Source organism: Aspergillus mulundensis, assembly GCF_003369625.1.
Source record: "Aspergillus mulundensis strain DSM 5745 chromosome Unknown scaffold_2, whole genome shotgun sequence".
Classification (NCBI taxonomy): Eukaryota; Fungi; Ascomycota; class Eurotiomycetes; order Eurotiales; family Aspergillaceae; genus Aspergillus; species Aspergillus mulundensis.
This window is the reverse complement of record NW_020797890.1, coordinates 2,646,206-2,664,824: the sequence shown is the minus strand read 5'-3', so window position 1 is coordinate 2,664,824 and position 18,619 is coordinate 2,646,206. Positions and strand designations below refer to the sequence as shown.

Sequence of the window (18,619 nt, the reverse complement as noted above, 5' to 3'; positions counted from 1 at the left end):
ATGCAGGCGGGGCAGCGCTCTGTCAGATACCAATCATGCTCCTCGCTGAAGATGCAATGCAGCCAAGCATACGCATCTCGTGCTTCACCACGGAAAGCCCGCTCTGGCTCCGCTCCTTTATGGGCGGGCAAGATGCTGACGGCAGCGCGAGACGCCTGGTTATGGAGAAGGAACAGGGGTAGTAGCAGGGTGTGGATTATATCACGATGTAGCCGAAACGCCTCCTGCGCGTCTTTAGAGCACGAATAGCGGTGGGAGGAGCAGAAACTGGCAGGGGTCAGCAACTCAGCAGCAGCGGATTTCGTGTCAATGGGAGCTACGAACCTCGGAGCTTTGGAGCCCAATTCCTGGCGCCTTAGATTCTCCCGGACGGCTCTAAAGGCCTCATTGCGAGCCAGTTTATCGCTCGCGGACCGCGAAATGCGGAATGGGCAAGGGGTAGACATTGTTATTGTGGTTGCGGTTGTTGCGATTGTCTGGTCGATCGATCGGCGGACAACCGGGTTAAGAGGCTTCCGCAGTGGGATTTGAACCCGCTCGATTACAGAGGCCGAGACACGATTAGAAGTGTTGACACGGTTCGTACGTATTCAGTGACGTCGAGTACAGATGGCGAGCTGGCAGGCCAATCAAGCGAGTAGATAACGAAGCTTCTTTGCGAGGGTGACGTTGTGCAGAACCAAGGGTCGCATATCTGGAGTCGGGTGACTGGTCAGATTGGTGATTGTGAAGAGGTGAAGAAGCAGAAGACTTTTTGAGGAAGCAAGAACCTCAGGAGGGCAGAACAGGAGATAAATGGTCTAGAATGTAGCGATGTCACTCTGGATGGTTGACGACGCATTCGGCCTTCTGAGTGGACGAGCGCGACGGGGCAGGGGCGACGATTGCCTCCTAATCAGGTGAGGGGCCCGTTATCCACGCAAGCTCTGTAGATCCGCTTATTTCATTTATTCATTTATTTGATTACTCGGGCCATTTATTATTGTGTGATTGCAGCAGGATCAGATGCTTGGAATGTTTCATTTGCCATGGTAAAAATAAACACGCTCTTCTGATGCGTTCAGACTCTCAGTCTCTATCGGCTCAGCGGCTGGAGTCGGGCTCAGTGTTGACTCTGTCTTGGGCGCTACGCTGGCCTACTCCAATAATGGAGTCCAAACTAACGAGCGCCCATTTCCCTGGCAGAGGGGCAGATCGCGGAGTCTGGCAGGGTCTCGATCGTTGCCAAGCGTTGGGCTCAATGACGATATCACGAGAAAAAGGGGGCAATTGGTCCAGATTATGTCCGACTCTGGCCTGCAGACAAGATTTCATGAAACTGCGCTGATCAGGGACTGGACGATTACGCGGTGCAGCAGATAGATGATCCTAACCACATGCTCTTAATTTCTTGTCGAAACTGTCGTGCGTCGCAGGGCTGAACTGCTTCGGATCTATGTTTTCCCTCGACTTTTCTCCCTTATCGCGGCGGAGAATCCCGACACTGTTGAACTACTTAGAACGGAGTATGGCGACTCTGTCGAGAACTCGACTCAACTACTCCGTACCGCTGTCCGCATACCTACAGTCCTACAGTCCTACACCATGCAGTAGCTATCTGTGGCACCTTCAGCCGCGAATCACAGCGTCATCGTTGCGCCTCAAAGGAACAGCTGATCCTGCCTTCCACGTCAATTGCTGATAACTATGACTCGTGTTGCGTTACCAGCGCTACAGGCAATACTGTGGCACGGACATCACCAATCATCTTCTCCAGTTCTTTATCAATGACAATAATAGCTAAGTCGAGCTCGGAAATACATAATTACCGCCATCTTGCCATCGAACTGAACACTGTCTTACCTAAATTTAGGAGCCTTCCGGTCTTTGTCCACCTAGGGCTACATCTCCGTTGCTCGGTTAAGAGACCTCTAATTACCTCGAATTTCCCCACTCGGCACAATCTCAAGACATCAGGACTGCGCTTCCATGAGAAACGGTATACTCTAAAAATCAGAGTCAATTCCAAGCTCAAGGGCACAAGCAGACAAGCCGATTGGCCGTGGCTTTGACCAGCTGACTCTACGGGTCAATCTCATAATGACGGGATGGTCGAGATTCGAGAACCGCTGACGGCCGAAGAGTAGTCTAGGTGGCCGGATACTCGGGTCCTCGGCGCTTGGTGAAGCGCTTGGACCCATTCATCTGTCAGAACGCGCGAGAATGCCGAGAACTACTCTCGGCCATCCTGAACGTGGCCCAATCGTCAGGTCTATCCACATGGTAGCCATGGGCAGCCATGTGGTCCAGGTCATGACATGCAGCTGGCTGCCTAGCTACCTTGGTCGCCGTTTATTATCCTGTTGCTGCTCTGGTAGCTTGCAAAGTATCTACATATGCCGGTCTACTTGCTCCTCTTCAGGCACTCAGCCAGCAACAAGGAGTTTCAATCCCTGATCAGTGACTGGATGAGCTCTTCGGCCTCTTCGCGACTAAGACATTGAAGGACACTAGCATTCCGTTGAGGCTGCATTGCTACATATGTTTTGCATTACTACACGGAGCAGAACAGCGTCAGACAGATTAGATTGTCTGTCCGTCTAGAAACTTTCTCTGTATCCGCGGAGTCCTGCTGCAGTCTTTGTGCTGCGGTGCATGCTTTGATAACGGCGAATAGCGAGCAGGCAACGCTGAGCGTCCCAAGAAACAGAGCATAAACTCTAAAGGGCGCTCCCCTCAATAACTCAGATCTGCGATAAATCCTTTCTGCTTACGATAGAAGCATAGTGTGATAGGCTTGTGAAAACAACTGCCTAGGCCATCGCATGTCTAAATTACGATCATGACGATTGTCAAGACGACTGATCGCTCATCATCCAAAACACGAAAAGTGCATATTCTCAGGATCCATTAGCACACTCCATATGTAGGAATACCTCATTGAGCATAAGCATCTCTTCTAGTCCTCTGAAGGCCAAGAATTGGGCGATCAGTTCAGCTTTGTGAAGCAAGAATATCTGCCGTGGAAATATGCGAGCCCATACGGAGTACACCGAGATCAGAACCGCCAATACATAACACTTTAAAAAGAAAACTATATGTAAGATAGTTACATGGTGGATGAGTAGGAAGCGCGCATAGGGAACACGAAATAGGAAAGCTTCCGCATCCTGAGTTACATATTTATGGTTTTAGTACACTTTCTGCTAACACCCACCAACAGTTAGGTTATTGATTGGGTATAGTCAAGACAAGTGTATAAGCAATGCACGCGCTAAGAGGTAAATGGAGTGCGTTTGTTATATAGGGTTTGAGCCAACATGTAATCTTCTCAGTAAAAGATACTTAGCTGTGAATATATGTTGGTACAAGGAGGAAGAAAATAGATGAGCTATGCTACTCCGTACATTCAACGTTTTATGCACCACACCAAGCATACCGAGACCAAAGAACCGAACTGAACCAGAACAAGCACACAAAGACCGTACATCACTTCATAACAATCATAGCAAGATAGACAGATTTAGGACAATGCATAGATGAAAAAGACCAAGACATAGGAAATTAAAGAGAAGGAGTGGCAACCGGGGTACACGAAATAGAATACAGCCGAATTAGACAATAAGGCTATGCGAATGGGTATATGGACAGAGGAAAGAGAATAATAAGTATGGCGCAAACAAATAGATCAGCCCTTCATTGACATCCAGGGAGTCGCGTATCCCCATGACGGATCATTGGAGAGCACAGGGCTCGAGCCTGTGTCCGGAGACACCCCACGCACTTTGCCGGATTTCTTTCGGCTCAGCTTCTTGTTTGCAGTGGTATATCGAGATTCAGCATCCGTGTCACTGGTGCATGATTCCGTGTCTGAAGAACTCAGGTAAGTCCTAAGCTGGGAGGGTGGCGTCGGGCTCAATAGGCCGTTCTCGTCTTGGAAGTTGGCCTTCTGCGTATTCCGCGCTTTATTCCGGACTCTGGGTGAGCGTGCGCGTGCGCGTGCGCGTGAGCGTGACCGCGACGCCGATGCGATCCTTGGTACTGACAACTTATCGTCCTTTGGTGCATGATCTGGACGCCCTCGACGGCCGGGATATAGATTAGACGAGCAGCAGAGCGCAGCCTTGCCGTCTGCCTTTTTGATTGCGTGGGCAAAAAGTTGCTCTACTTGAAAGGCAGACGGCCTGTCGCCCGGCTCTCGGCTTACCATGTCTCGCGACATTGCGAGCATTGGGCGGACGGCTTGAAAAACGGGGTCTTTGCGCTTCTTCGCGTCGCTGTCTAGCAGAGTAATCCATGAGCTCACTTGGCCCATATTTCGATCTAAATGAAAGGAGCAGTCTGCGACACCGCCGCCTCGGCCAGCCGTTCGATTCTTTGCACCTCGATGACTGGAGAAAGAGGAGATTTTCCGTTTGCAGAGATAGGTGAAGATATCCAGGAACACGGCGCCGAGCGAGAAGATGTCGGATGCTTCTGGGTCAGTTTGTCGTGATTGCCATACTTGAACCAATGCTCCGCCGCCAGTATGTGCAGTGGGAAGTCCGACGGAGTTGAAAATGATAGACCTCTGCTCTTCCGAAGAACCTGAACCGTTGGAAGACGTAATAGACGGGCTGTAAAGTATGGGCCGTTTCATCGAAATGCCACGCTTGCGACCAGAGCTTCCATTGCTAGATCCAGAAGACGAAGAAAAGCCGATGGAATATCGGGACGACTCTTGGTTACCAACACGGATAACGGTGCCATGCGAAGCGACCGACTCAGCAGGGGGGCTCATTGCGTCAGGATCCGAGATATGTAAGCTCCTAAGGCGGGACAAATTGAGCCTCGGGCGTTCGCCAGTCTTGCGACCCGTCCGTCCTCCTGATGGAAGGGTGCTGCCTGTAGGGCCGCTGTTCTGGACGCTGATCGAGCGCACCCACCTCTCCGGCGAACCGTACTGATAGGCTTCAATATCGTCCACCTTGACCGGAGGAAGTAACGTATCCAAAGCTTCGAACTGGCCGATGAAGACCTTGAAGTCAGCATCAATAAGAATATTCGAAGGGCGGATCAGGCCGTGGACCTGCCCATGAGCATGCAGCCAGGACAGACCATGCGCAAGGCAGTGCGGCCAATTGACTAATATTTCTCGCCGCCGCTCTTTAGCAAGCTTCTTGAAAGCTTGAGGCGTGTCGGAGAGAAAGGACATGAGGTTCCTTTCATACACTCCTGAGAAGAGAATGCATACAGAGTCGTCGGCAAAGTAGGATGCGTAGATGGAGTAGACATGGTCGTGGGCCAGCCTTCTCATCGATCGAATCTCCTCGAGGACTTCGTCCTCTTCGAAGAAGTGTGGCGCACCTCCAACAGTCACCTGGGTTCGCAAGTAGATCTTGCAGACCGCGCCAGCCAAGACGACCCTTTCGACACCCTCCTTCACCAGTGTTGTTCCCGTTTGCAGAACTTCAACCGGAACGCCTTCGTTTTCGGTATATTTGACGTGCTCGCCTTCGCCAATGCCCCGCACGACAAATCGCCATTGAGCCAGGAAGAACTTGGAATCCAGTTCCGCATCTGGATCCTGAGATAGCTGCAGTCGGTCGACACTGTGAGCGGCAATGGGGAGGTCATTGTCGTCAAATGACTCGTCTACCAGGTGAAATATGCGCCCAGGTATGCCAATATCAAGCAGAATTAGGAATAGTCTTCCAGCTTTGGCAAGGATCCAGTCAAGGTAGGTCTCACTCGTCAGACCCTCGCCCCATGGCAGGGGAGCCACAAGGCGGGGCAACGTGGCTGGCGGAAGGTGCTTGAAAACAAAGTCCGGGCAGATAGTCGCCTTGACGCGATCCTCAGGCCACCAGACAGAAGTCAGGGCGGACATACTGAACTCCGCAGATGGGCCCGAAGCAGTGAAGCACGGAAGTGATAGTGAGGTTCAGTACGTTCTAGGAACATTTCTGGACCGGATTAGCAAGGAGGCAAGAAAAGGGCAATATAAGAAGCAATAAGTACGAAGTGCAGGGTCAGCAGCTAAGAGAGACCGGGAGAATAGTACCTCTGTAGGCGTAGTACGCCTCGGATCTGTGCTTATCTCGCGGCCCTAGGGAGAAACCACCATCATTTAGGGACATCAATAGTGGTAATGAAGGGGAGAGCTTCTGTGATTAGAGAGTGGCATTGGCCAAGAAGAAATGATTTCATGGCCATAGCCTCCATGTCATGATCCTAGAGAATATGAAGATCCCAAGCGTGGCAACGGTGCGGCCAAGGACGCAGAGGGAGCGAGGGCCGTTGGAGGCGATAGATCAGAAGCACAAAGGGCATGGCGTCTGGATAATTGGGTGGGATGCATCGGGGAACAATTGAGATAAGCAGAGGAATAATTTGATTGTTGCGGTTGAGGCTGGAGGCGCGGCGTTCGACTGGTCATTCTCTTATCAGCCCGGGTTACGTTCGGTCAACTTGTCAAGCGTCAACTGATAAGCCTCTTCCAATGTCCTCTCTCCAAGCGTCCGTCAAATTCATCCCCGACGATGATCAAGACGCGAACTTGATCCTTCTGCGAACCCGAACTTGAGGTCTGCAGACTCCCTCGTCCGGCAGTCCTGTGATTCTAGCCGCTGCTCTCCCAGTCCAGGAAATGCGCCCTCTCAGCCGCTGTCAGCCGCCGGGTTAAACCCTGCTAACTATGCAGCAGCTCTTATCTGCCCGGCACCGGCCGGCTCACCCATCGAATCTGTGAGGTCGAATCAGTGACGGCGGTCGTGGGGTGCCTGATATCTCTCATGTGCCATTGGATTTGAGCCAAGCAAGGGTGGCTTGGATCCTACCGTACCGAAGGAGGTCGGGTACCTGCCAACCTGGGGGTGTTCCGGTATTGCCCCAGTCCTGAGTCCGGTCGAGGCTTCGAGCGTGCAGCCTTCTCTTTCTGAAGCAAGCCTGTAACGCCTCTTGACCAGGATTCACTTCCTTCGGCAATATGCGCGTCAGGGGCGCTTCAGAAGAAGTTTCACTTGCGTCCGAGGTCAGATCCATGGACTGTCATTTCCATAATCCCGGAGAATGTGGCGCCCCAGATGCCTTCTCCGGATCTCCAGCACATGACACTGCACGGCTTACGGAGAACTCGGATGCTTGGAAGTTGGCCTCTCACATTCTCCGAGGAATAGTTTCTGGTCTCTAGGCTATTCAGGCTTCATGCGGAGTATCCTCATCCTCAAGCTATTACTGATTGGGACGCAGATCTGTGATCAGTCTGGCAGTCCATTGCTTCACCTATCAATCCTATTCCCGCGAGTTGCGCGTGGAATATCGAAGTCGGGTCGAGTGAGCAATTTCCCGATTCGTCTTCCAATCACCTACTATTGACATCGTACATGCGGCGCAGTCTCCGAACACTGATCAGGAAGCGGCACCGCATACGGACTACGGAGTAAGATAGGCGCCGCCCATTATTTGGCTGACAGCGGTTCGTCGATCCTGGGGCTTAAGCTTTATCATGCACAAGCATGGCATCGTTCCTACAGATACTCCGAGGCCAGATCTAAAGTTTCTAAACTAGTCAAGCCATGCATGGTCTACAGGTCTTAGATTCCAGTGCATAATCGCATTATTGAGTCTCATAATCGCGTTCTTTGGATCTTCCTGCCACAAAAGGTCTACATATCAATGGTTCGAAAGTTCCTGTCATGAGAGCTATTCTGTTATCAGTTCTCCAAGGTATACATACTCGCTCTTCACCCCACCTTCACATTACCACATCACTTCAATCTCCACTACTAGGAGGCAGCTCACTCGTCCTGGCCAAGGGATCATGACCGATAAGCCCCTCGCGAATCGCTAGCCTATGATCCATCTCCGTTCTCCGATCTCCGCCTGGTGTCGCTGGTCTAACGCTGCCCTTATCTCGCTTCGCCCTCAGCTCCGTCCCCGGAAACTCCTCAATCGCACCGGCAAACTCGTCGTCCTCTGGGCCCGACTCAAGCGTTGTGGTTGTCCTTGGCCATGTCCCTGCATTTGATCCTGCTCCGAGCGCCGTCGATTCCGATCACAGGACTTACGGAAGTGAACCTGCTCATCACTACTGTGCTTCCGACGGTTGCTAAGGAAGCCCTCGTGCGCCGTCTTTTCTTCGACCAAATTATCGATCTGTATCCGTTAGTCTCAATGGCTCTCGTGGAACAAACTATCAGGCTTGCTGTCGCACGTGTTGGTAGTGCTGCTGATTCCAAGATAGAAGCCTGCGTATTGGGTCTTCTTTATATGAAAGAGGAGAGTAGACATCAAGAAGCCAGGAACACTTACACACTGCAGCCAAATCTCCTGTTCTGAGCTCCAAGCTTTCTGGCACCGTGCCAGTTCCACTCGCGCATGAGCAAGTTTCTCTTCCTGCTCTATCGTCCATCGACTTCGACCTTGCTCTCTGACACCGTCCCAGCTGATCAGTCTTTTTCTCTGTGTATGTCTATGCCTGGAGGGTGTAGGGACGCTGGTATCTAGGGGGTCGATGTTGGTATCCATGTCCACGCCGGCATACTCAACAGATCCAACCTCCGATTCCATTTCTGAATCTGACTCTGATCCTGATCCTGAATTGTACCGCACGCGAACTGTATGCGGAACATTGGCCCCCGCGTTGGCGTAGACGCCCTCATCCGTGTCATCTGCTTCGTCTTCTACGCGATCCCCTTTCACGTTTATTCGCTTTGTCTTAAGGAAGGGAATCGGAAGACGGAAGACGTACTTGGTTTTGACACGCTGGTTGGCTCCCATTGTTCTGTCGGAGTTCGTCTGTAACCGACTTAAGAAGTATAGAAGGTAGGTGAGTGATAGATATAAAAGTAGGTATCTCGAAGGATGTCTGCCAGCAGATTTCCTTATTCGTTTCCTGCCGAGCCTTGATCTTTTAGATCGAGAGGATGAAGACCAACTAATCGACCATCGACAGGCAAGATCCAAGACCACTCTTATATTCCCATTTTTCTCCCTTCAATCCCTGCACCGTTGCTCTCGGAACAAGGTCCAGACCCATTCTGACTCCTCAGATCTCCGAACAAAGCACCTGCTTCGTCAGTAGGTCGGTTGAATTAGCCGCCTTATCCTCAAAAATACCCAGACCTGCGTCAACTTCCCAGCCCGACAACATCGACGTCCAATGAGCCATCATTCGACAGAGATCATCGTCCAATAAACCCGCTGACCGGTCGATCCCAGACCCGTTTATCCGTCACGTTGCCCCTATCCCTGACCATCCCTGCCGCCACAAGCGTAACGAATTTCCACTCAAACTTGAGCACGAGTGCTCTCTGCCCCATCCAAGTCCCTTATTGGCAGGTTAGCCAGCGTCGGGCGTTGGCGCGGGGAAATTCCTTCCTAGTCCTACTTAGTCTTAGGTGATAGTGAGCTTCTGGCGCCATTCTAGACCTGCTGTTCTTGTCGGAGCGCAACTGCATTGCGCTTCCGAGAACCAGGGCTCATTGCAAGCAGCTGTATAGTCTACTCCGTACGTACGTAGTCTCCGTAGTAACATGTGGTGGGTGTGTTCTGTATGGCCGCTTTATCCGCAGAATCATATGCAGAGCCGACTCGACCCGACGCCTTAGCCCATCGAAGCTACCACTAGCGGAACTGTCTCAGAAAAGCAATGTAACACCAGCGGGCACGTCATACACTACTGCGCAGTTCGTACTTTTACCAGACTACGGAATAGTCTCCACGACGATCGCGGAGAACCGGTCAAGCCGCCAAGGGCGGAGAAGGTGGAGGAAGAAGGGCTTACACGTTCTTAGGAGTGTTAGCACCCCTTCCAAGATCTAGGGCTGGGAATACAACGACTGGGAAATGGATCGGACAAGAAGCGATCCGCAGGGTTCGTCAACGTGGCAGTCAGAGGTGGCTTGGTGCGCGGGCCTGCGCAGGAGGTACGCGTGTTGTATGTACCTTCAGTGCTCATGAACGGAGTATGAGATGTACGTTGTAGGCAAGATGACGTTGTGCCGGCGTACATGGACAGGAAGATACACACGAGCTGGGTCGGGCTGGGCTGGGATGCATTATCTAGGTGAGTTTTCGATGTGATACAGACACCAATATATTATCCAGACCAGTCGGGTACAGAGTATGTGAGCTACTGGCCCGGGGACCTGAGTATCAGAAGCATAGAAGAAGGACAGTGGCAATGGATTCCACATTACAGGAAGTCCGAGCCCAGTCTCCTGCATGTAAACAGGGAAGAGCCATTTGGCAGGTGACTGTAAGCAAACACCCAACATCCAATCACAGACTCCAGAAAAGAAAACGCCTGAAAAGACTTCAAAGAAACAAGATGGCCAAGACCCAGACGCTAAACATGACGAAAATATACTTCTAACAAATGCTCAAGAATGACCCAAATCGAAAAGTGCCGTCGTCCAAGTAAAAATCCAGATTTCCCTGCCTGGAATGGCCCGATCAAATGCACATATTCGGACTGCAAACCAAAGTCGAAAAGTCGGCATCACTTCATATGCAATAGAAACATCCCCAATGGCAAACCGTGACGAAATCCAATGAAAGAAACCCGAGTTAGCAAAACAGGCAGACAGGCAGCATCACGCTCTCTGAATTATACTCCTCGGCCTCGACCGCGTCGGCCTCTGATCGAGAGATTTCCCCCTATCCTCCCTGATTTGCTCGCCGATGATCACGCTGACCAGTCTGCGATGCAGCTCAGCGTCCGTCCAGCCGACCCAGCCCGAGCCTCCCGACTTCACGTCCTGAGCGGCCAGTTCCTGCCTGAACCGGTAGATGATGGCAAATTGCATCTCGGTGATCGGGACCCCGTATGTATTGTCGGAGGTCCAAATCCAGTCTCCGATGATGTCAGCGTGCGTAGCACTAGGGTGGTAAGGGAAGCTCTGGGGGGATACTTTGGCTAGTCGATAAAGACCACGGATGAGCGTATAATGCGCGTTTGAGAAGTAGCCCGACGTTGCAAGGCGTGGCGGTCCGTCGGGTGCCTTTGCTTTTTGATCTCTCTTTGGTGTCACTGAAGCACGAGCAATTTCGGGCTGGGGATGGGGAGACGGTCTTTGCTCAATACTAGACACCGATTTATCGTCCGAAGACACTTCCCTCGCGTCCTCCTGTCGAACCTGTTCGAAGAGATCAGTTTCTTCAGAGCCTTGCTCGGACTGCTCTTCTGGACTTGGATCTTTCGAGGCTTCACGACTAGTCGGCGGCGTTAGACTTTTATGCTGCGGACTTGACTTTCGAATCGGAGGTTTCAGCCAGCCGGGTGTTAGACTTGTAAACCTCTGAATCCAAGATGATGCTTGGACTTCTTTGGCAGCCTGGGGATTCTTAGGTGTCAGGGATTCTTCTTGTACATATTGCTCATCCCCTGCATAATCAGAAATACTAGCATTATCAGCAAAGTCTGACGGGTGGCGCTGCATCTCGGTTTGAAGTCTGGTCGTCGGATCGATCTGGAATGTTTCATCTTCCAAGTCTTTCTCTGAGCTGAGGCCCAGGTAATCTTCGGGCTCGTCTGGCTCGTCTGGCTCAACATCGTACGTCTCAGCATCTTTCTGGCGCACTGTGATTGCAGACGATGGTACGCGCTGCGGAGAGCGTCCCTGTGCCGTACTCACAGGACTACTCTTCCCATAATAGTAACGAAAGCGGTTTGGAGTAACCTCTGCATGATGCCCAAAATCAACCTCTTGCTCTCGGAGTTTCGAAACACGTGAGTGGCCCAAGTAAGGCACTTTGCCTTGCCCATCCACCCAAGGCGCCGGTGAGTATGTTGTGCTGTACCCTCGATCAGCAGGGGTCGAGCCGCCTTTCCAAGGACTCGACTGCACATCATTCTGAGGCTGTAGCATGGACCCGCGGCCCGAGTTGCCTTCCTCATTGGCTTGCGCTTGCCAAATATCCTCATACCCATCATCATCAGCGGCACCATCTAAGCCTTCGTCTTCATTGTGTTCATCCTCAAGACCAAACCTCTCCTGGTGTTGTTCCTCCTGTCTGTGTATTCGGGGACTCCGAGCAATATCATAGTTAATTCCATGTTCAACTTCATAATCCTCCTCCTCCTCCTCCTCCCCTTCTTGTTCTTCTTCTTCGTCCTGCACTGGCAGCTGAGGACTTTGGTCACCGTCATTACCACCATTCTCGTTATCGATACCGTCACTGCCATGGCCTCCTTTTGCCTTTTCCAAGCGTGCTCCATGGCTTGGTAGCCAGGGATCTTCTTCATCATAATCCCCTTCCATGTTGTCGTAATCCGCCCCTGTCTCCTGCACCTCCTGCCCTTCCTGTCCCGGCATCCAAAGATCTTCATCCGCATCGTCCATGTCTTCTGCGTCGCCTCTTCTCACAGAATTCGGGGTGCCAACATCGCTATCAATAACAATGACTTGACTCGAGTTCGCCTCATTTATCATACGACTGACTGCTTCCCTCTCCCGCTGCCACTCTGCGAGCCGTCGCTTCATCTCCGTGCCAGGAGAGGAGTCTGGCGCACCGTCGAGTTGTTGGTTTGGAGTGTCGGACACATTCCGTCTTGTGTATTGGAAGTCCGGGCTGTCCAGGCCTTCTTCTTGTAGTTCGTCTTCAATCAATGCTCGCTTTTGAGGGCTGCTGAGCTCCATGTATTTCCGTCGAATCGCAAGCGCTTGTCCGAGTCCTAGAGCCGCCCCCAAAACCCGTTTCGATTCGGGATTCAGGTCGCGGAACACTGCATCCAGCCGTTGCCGACTTTCCATATAGTCAGGGACAGGGCTTCCTGGGTTGTAAGGGGGGTTGGATCGGCTAAGAACGCGTGCCAGAGCAATTCCAGCCCTAACCATCGTTGCTAATCGGAGCGGCGGTCTTCGACTGGAGACGGGTAAAGAATGCTTCGGGGAGGGCTGTTTAGATTGTATAGGAGAAAAGGGCCCACGTTTCGTGGCAGACTGGCCACTAGCTTGTTGAGATTCAGAATTGTGCGCCGGAGAGAACCTTGGATCGGGACTTGGGCTATGAGGAGCGATTGCCTCGGTTCGGCGATCCAGGACGTTTGTGTTCCGTCTGATGACACCATTTGTTTCCCTTTCAATAAACGGCTTCAAGGGGCCCTTGGCAAGGTTCGAATTGCTGCTTATTGCGTGCTGTCGAGCGGAAGGTAACGTATCTAGTGAGACCATGCTAAACCCTTCACTTTCCATGATAGTATCGAAATCGCGGTGCGGACTTGTGGGAACATTCGTAACTGGGCTGGGCTGAGCGCTTGCAGAGCTCTCGTGAGCAGGCCGGCTGCGTCCCTGCCGTTCATTCTCTACCTGCGACGAGGAAATCGGGGTCGGATATCTCCTTGGCGGCATGGGTGTGTGGCCCGCATGTATGCTGTTCTCCCGAGACAAGCTCTGAAGATCTCGAGTTGGTGATGGCATTTTCGAGGGAGTCGAATGTATATTATCGTCTCCTTGTTGAGAGTGAAAGCGGTCTATTGCATCGCCATTGGGAGTATCGTAGGTTCGATCTAATGCCGGCCGTGTATTTTGAACGTCCTCAGGGGCCACTTGCGGAAGCTCCTCCTGCGCGGGCGCATCGAACGGTATATCCAATAGGTGATGGTCGTCAAACCCATCATCAGAATCGGCATCACCGGCGAGATCTAGCGGACTCCAGCTGCGGCTCCCCAGCTCTGTACCAACTGGAGCTGTGTCCAACAACTGCGCATCCACCTCAGGCACGTCGGGTTCTTGAAGCTGTTCGTGTTGTTTATTAGTTTCAACCGGTGCAGGTGTCGGTGGATATTTCCTTGGCCGGCCCCGCCGCCTCTTCTGCTCGCTGTTCATAGGACCAGGTGTATTCCCTGGTCCTGGGGTGTTCCCAGGGCCCGGGGTGTTACCGGCGCTACCACCGAGCGGAGTCGCATTGAGGGACTTCCTCGGACGGCCTCGTTTTCTCCGAGGGGTCTGCTCCGAATCATCCTTCAGCGGAACCTTTGTAGTCGTAGTCGTGGGTTTGGGCCGTTTACGCGATGGGCTGCCTTGGTTTTCCTGCTCGTCCTGTGTAGCTTCAAGGGTCACGCGAATCCGCCAGGGACTGACATTTCCGTCCGCTTGAGCTTTGTCCGGCGACGAAGGCCGCTGTCGTCCGTTCGGGTTCCTCGTGGGTGACCCTGGTAGTAGAATATCATCGAAGCGGATTGAATGAGCGCTTTTCGCAGGGCTGAGGCTGATGCGTTTCCGTTTCGCGGCGCCGGGGGTCTGGAGGATGCGGCGGTTCGCGGGCGACATGAGGCTACTTTGTCGACCGGGGAAAGGTCTGAATGGCGAGGAAATCAAGTAGTCGGCATCGCCAGGAGGCGCAAGGATGTCCGGGGAGGAGCTTGCGCTGTGGGTAGAGAACATTGACCGCAGCATGCGAGGGGAACTGCGACCGAAACCTTGAGTTTATCAAAAGAGAACCAAGGCGCGTCAAAAAGCGGATTCAAAACACGTCATTATCTCGTATCCAGAGTCCAAAAGCCAAGAAGATTTAAACAATTCAAGAACACCAAAGCGAAATGATAGCTGCAGCGCCTTGTGAGCTGCGACAGTCGAGGTGGGCATAAACACGTATTCCCGATTGGGAAGGTGGAATAATCGGCCGGGGGCAGATTCCCGGCCTCAGGCATAAAGAAGTGTTATGTCAGCGACAGCGGGCTCGCGGTTAGCTAGCCCCAATCAGGACTAGCCTATATTTACTCACGATAATGCGGAGGTTGGAGGCTGGAGAGGAGACAAGCTCAAGCCTCTTGGTGACATGGTCTGACTCTGTGCCGGCGTCGCTCGATCTCAAAACGGAGCGCCCATCCCACCTTGGTATTCTTCCGGAGGATTACGTCGTTGGTCAGGCATTGACTTCCTGCGAGAATTCCGGGGCCAATTGACGGCGACTCACTTTGTCCCCCGCTCTTTTCTCCGCACCGATGGTGACATCCGGAGAATCCATTCCTTGACAACTAGCTCAGTCTAGCTGGCAGTCCGACCATTCCTGGGGAAACTATAAAAGATACCCCCGGCCGGTCATGCTCTTGCATGACAAGCTGCAGCTCCGCGACCACCTCAGGTTCCTCATCTGTCCTGCGCGCTTCTCTCCACGTGTTGTTCTCCTTTACTCCTATATCTTCTTCGGGGTTCTTGCGCTCCTTACATACATCATGTACCTCAAGCATTCTTTGCCGGCTTTTGTTCTGGGGCTGCTCACCTCCACTCAGGAGGCCGCCGCTGCGCCCCAGCCTAGCTCGACCCCTAGCCCAATAGCAGACCCCTACAAGACCTACACCATCAGCGCCGGCAATATCACTGCCAAATTGATTCCTCATGGCGCGCGCCTGACTTCATTGCTTGTCCCTGACCGCAATGGGACACTTCAGGACGTCGTCGTAGGCTTCGATGACCCAACGCAGTACAGCGACGATGACAACTTCTTCGGCGCCGTCGTCGGCCGCTACGCGAACCGCATCAAAAACGGCACCTTCACGATTGCCGGCGAATCATACCAGATTCCCAAGAACGAGAACGATGGCCTCGACACCCTCCATGGCGGTGATATTGGCTATGACCAGCGCAATTGGACCGTGACATCCTACACAAACTCTTCAATCACCTTCTCCTTCTACGACCACGCCCTTCAGGGCTTCCCTGGGGACGTCCTCACCCACGCAACCTACGCCGTCGACAATGACACCCCCTCAGGCTCCCCACAGCTAACCACCAAGCTTGTCTCCCTAGCCCTAACCGAGGCAACCCCCATCATGCTTGCAAACCACATCTACTGGAACCTCAATGCCTTCCGCGACGCTAACGTCCTCGACGATGTAACTCTTCAACTGCCCTTGAGCACCCGCTTCATTGCCACAGATGGGATTCTCATCCCCAACGGCACAATCTCCACCGTCGACGCCTACAATGGCGCGCCGGACTTTACGTCCCCAAAACTCGTCGGTGAAGACATTGACGACGCCGTCGGTCTCTGCGGTACAGACTGCACCGGCTACGACAACTGCTGGATTGTCGACAGGCCGACGGGATACTCGTCTGACGCAATCATCCCAGCAGTCTACATGGCCTCCAAGAACACGGGAATCACCCTGGAAGTCTCGACAAACACCCCGGCTATCCAGATCTACAGTTGCAACGGCCAGGATGGATCTGACCCTATAAAGCCGTCTCAGGTCCAGCGCAACAAGGATGCTGGATTCAATGGCCCAACCACCCTCGACAAAAACGCCTGCGTTGTTATTGAGACTGAGGGGTGGATTGACGGCATCAATCAGCCTAGTTGGGGCCAGACGGACAACCAGATCTTTACCCCTAGAGGCCTACCAGCGATCAATCTGGCTATTTACCGATTTGGTACGGCTTAGCTGGATCTCATTCTATCTGAGTAACATATATGCCTTTTTTAGGATATGTACTACGCATGTGCAATAATTAATTAATTGGTTTAAGCATTGGTTCCTCCTATTTGTTCCACTCCCAACAAACAATGCAATCAAATCGTAGGTAGATGATATTGTAGTATCGGGTATCTATTAATTAACACGCATTCTATCCAAGCAAACCGCAAGAGCCGGGGCGAAAGTATTTTCAATTCGAAGGCAACAGACCTGACTGAGGATATTACCCCCACCCCGCCAAAGTCCAGCTGGACCGATCGCCCGCCCTCAAAGACCTCCGGTCCGGAATTCCATGCTCCCTATCTCTATGGTGGCCATGGTCCAAGTCTCGACTAGCGCCCGCAAGGCCATGTTGGAGGTACTTTTCGCGCTCAATCTCCACCAATCCGCGGACCTTGAGGCCAGTAACTAGACTAGCGCCTGCCCAAGGACCAAGCGACTCGACTTCCCGGAGGATGCCTTGAACGGGTGGGATGTCTTTCTCGCGCGTGCGGATAACCTTCTGTTCGATTGGGTCGATTTCGACCTCTGGTTCTTCTGATGCGGGTGTGTCTGGACCTGCTTCTGCAGAGTCCGCTTCGTCTGCGGTTTCAGAATCCGTATCGGTTGTGGGTTCGGGTTTGGTTTTGGGTTGGCTTTCGGAGGTTTCGCGGGTTGTTGCTGCTTGTGATAGCTTGAGGTTCTGCAGTTTCTGGGTTTGTTGGTCGATGACTCTGCCGCGGACTGGACTCCAGCCGTACTGCTCGATTAAGTAGGCGACTTCGTCAAGGATCCGGCTGCGGACGCCTGCGATGTTGGCTCCGCCGCCCACAAAGACGATGCGCGACATGCATATACCGCGCGCGTCGGGCGGGAGGTTTAAGAGTGCGTTGTATACCAATAGCGAAATCGGCTTTTCCTCGTCGTCTAGGTCGCTATCAGGCACGCCTTGGGCGAAGAGAACCTTTTCCACTGGCTCCGTAAGCTTAGAGAATGGGAGCTCAATGTCAAAAGATCCGGGGTTTGACGGAGATGGTATAGACACGGGCTTGTCTAGAATGTCCGCCATCAAATCGCCTGTTTCCTGCCTGCTAGACTTTGAAGGCTTGCACCACAGGAACCGACTGGCGACCTCTTCACAAAACTCAAAATCCACTGAAATCGTGTCGGACTGCGAATCTCCGCCCAAGAGCCGCGAGAACATCAGACCCGTCTCTTGTATCAATGACCTCATTCCTCTTGTACTCCTTTTCGTCGCAACTTCACGGTATTCATAGATTCCAGTCACGATCGTCTCCGCCCAGCCAATATCCACCACCAAGGCCGACCGCAGTCCAGCTGCCGTCGCGGCCATCGCAGCACTCGTCAACAACGAGATACTGGGTGTCCTCCACCGGTTAAACAATGTCGTCAGGAGCGAGGACAGCAGAGGATGCGGAATCACAGACGGCAAAACGAGAACCATTCGTGCCGAGCCCGCGTCTGTCAATAAGTACTTATTGTACGCTTCCCGGAACATCCTCTCAATCTTATCTTCTACCAGTCCGATATGCAGGTCGCGTAGATCCATCCTCCACAGCTCGTATGGTCTCGTCCAGTCATCCGGCTTTGCTGGTGGTTGCGGCAGTGTGTCGTCTGCTACAGGGGTACCCTTCAGCCACTGTCTGTAGTCTCCGGCCCTCCGCGACTCATCCGGACCAAATCCTAGCACGCATTTCGGTTCGCTCTCACCCTCGAATCCGGCCCGGAGCCATCGGGAGCCAAGTTCAAATATTATCGCATCTTCTTCGACGCGGTATGTAGAGCCTGATGAGGTGCTGGCGAAGGAGTTGTTGTTCGAGCGCAATTGATGCTGTGGGGTCTGCGGAGGTGACTTTGCGGGTTGATTTTGGCGTATAGGCATCGATGCCATCCTCGCCGGGGGGTTATGACAGTTTGAAAAGCCGCGTTGGTGTGTAGCTGTTCAGGTTGATGGCGGGCCGCGGGGAAAGATGGATGGAGCGGTGCGGGAACAGCAATTCATGCTAAACGATATGCCCCCAAGCAACTCACTGTGTCGGGAATTACCAGTCCGTCGCAGAGCAGTAGTGATGAAAAGGAATAAGCCCAGAGCTGGCGGAGCTCAGAATTGAACGTTGAATTGCTATAGTTGACTTCCAGCTCCTGATGCCAAGAGCGATCAGCCAACGGATCTTCGTCGGCCCGTCGCCCCGGCACTGATATCAACAAAAACAACCTCACATGATCCTGACCTTAGCA

At 52.7% G+C, this 18,619-nt stretch overlaps 5 protein-coding genes across 5 annotated transcripts; 1 reads left to right on the top strand and 4 right to left on the bottom strand.

Moving 5' to 3' along the window:
* Window positions 1-3,667: 3,667 nt before the first annotated feature.
* DSM5745_03517 (protein kinase domain-containing protein) lies at window positions 3,668-5,848 on the bottom strand (the record flags this gene model as incomplete). Its single annotated transcript, XM_026745533.1, has 1 exon — window positions 3,668-5,848. The coding sequence occupies one exon, from the start codon at window positions 5,846-5,848 to the stop codon at window positions 3,668-3,670; it is 2,181 nt and encodes a 726-aa protein (XP_026606399.1).
* Window positions 5,849-7,732: 1,884 nt separating this feature from the next.
* Window positions 7,733-8,739, bottom strand: DSM5745_03516 (uncharacterized protein; the record flags this gene model as incomplete). Its single annotated transcript, XM_026745532.1, has 3 exons — window positions 7,733-7,977; window positions 8,028-8,115; window positions 8,272-8,739. 3 exons carry the CDS (start codon window positions 8,737-8,739, stop codon window positions 7,733-7,735), a joined length of 801 nt encoding a protein of 266 aa, XP_026606398.1.
* A 1,817-nt stretch (window positions 8,740-10,556) lies between these two features.
* DSM5745_03515 (putative AT DNA binding protein) lies at window positions 10,557-14,348 on the bottom strand (the record flags this gene model as incomplete). The annotated part of the gene is made up of 1 exon (XM_026745531.1): window positions 10,557-14,348. The coding sequence occupies one exon, from the start codon at window positions 14,346-14,348 to the stop codon at window positions 10,557-10,559; it is 3,792 nt and encodes a 1,263-aa protein (XP_026606397.1).
* A 791-nt stretch (window positions 14,349-15,139) lies between these two features.
* Window positions 15,140-16,348, top strand: DSM5745_03514 (aldose epimerase family protein; the record flags this gene model as incomplete). The annotated part of the gene is made up of 1 exon (XM_026745530.1): window positions 15,140-16,348. The coding sequence occupies one exon, from the start codon at window positions 15,140-15,142 to the stop codon at window positions 16,346-16,348; it is 1,209 nt and encodes a 402-aa protein (XP_026606396.1).
* A 256-nt stretch (window positions 16,349-16,604) lies between these two features.
* DSM5745_03513 (putative actin-related protein RO7) lies at window positions 16,605-18,272 on the bottom strand (the record flags this gene model as incomplete). Its single annotated transcript, XM_026745529.1, has 1 exon — window positions 16,605-18,272. One exon carries the CDS (start codon window positions 18,270-18,272, stop codon window positions 16,605-16,607), a length of 1,668 nt encoding a protein of 555 aa, XP_026606395.1.
* Window positions 18,273-18,619: the final 347 nt, after the last annotated feature.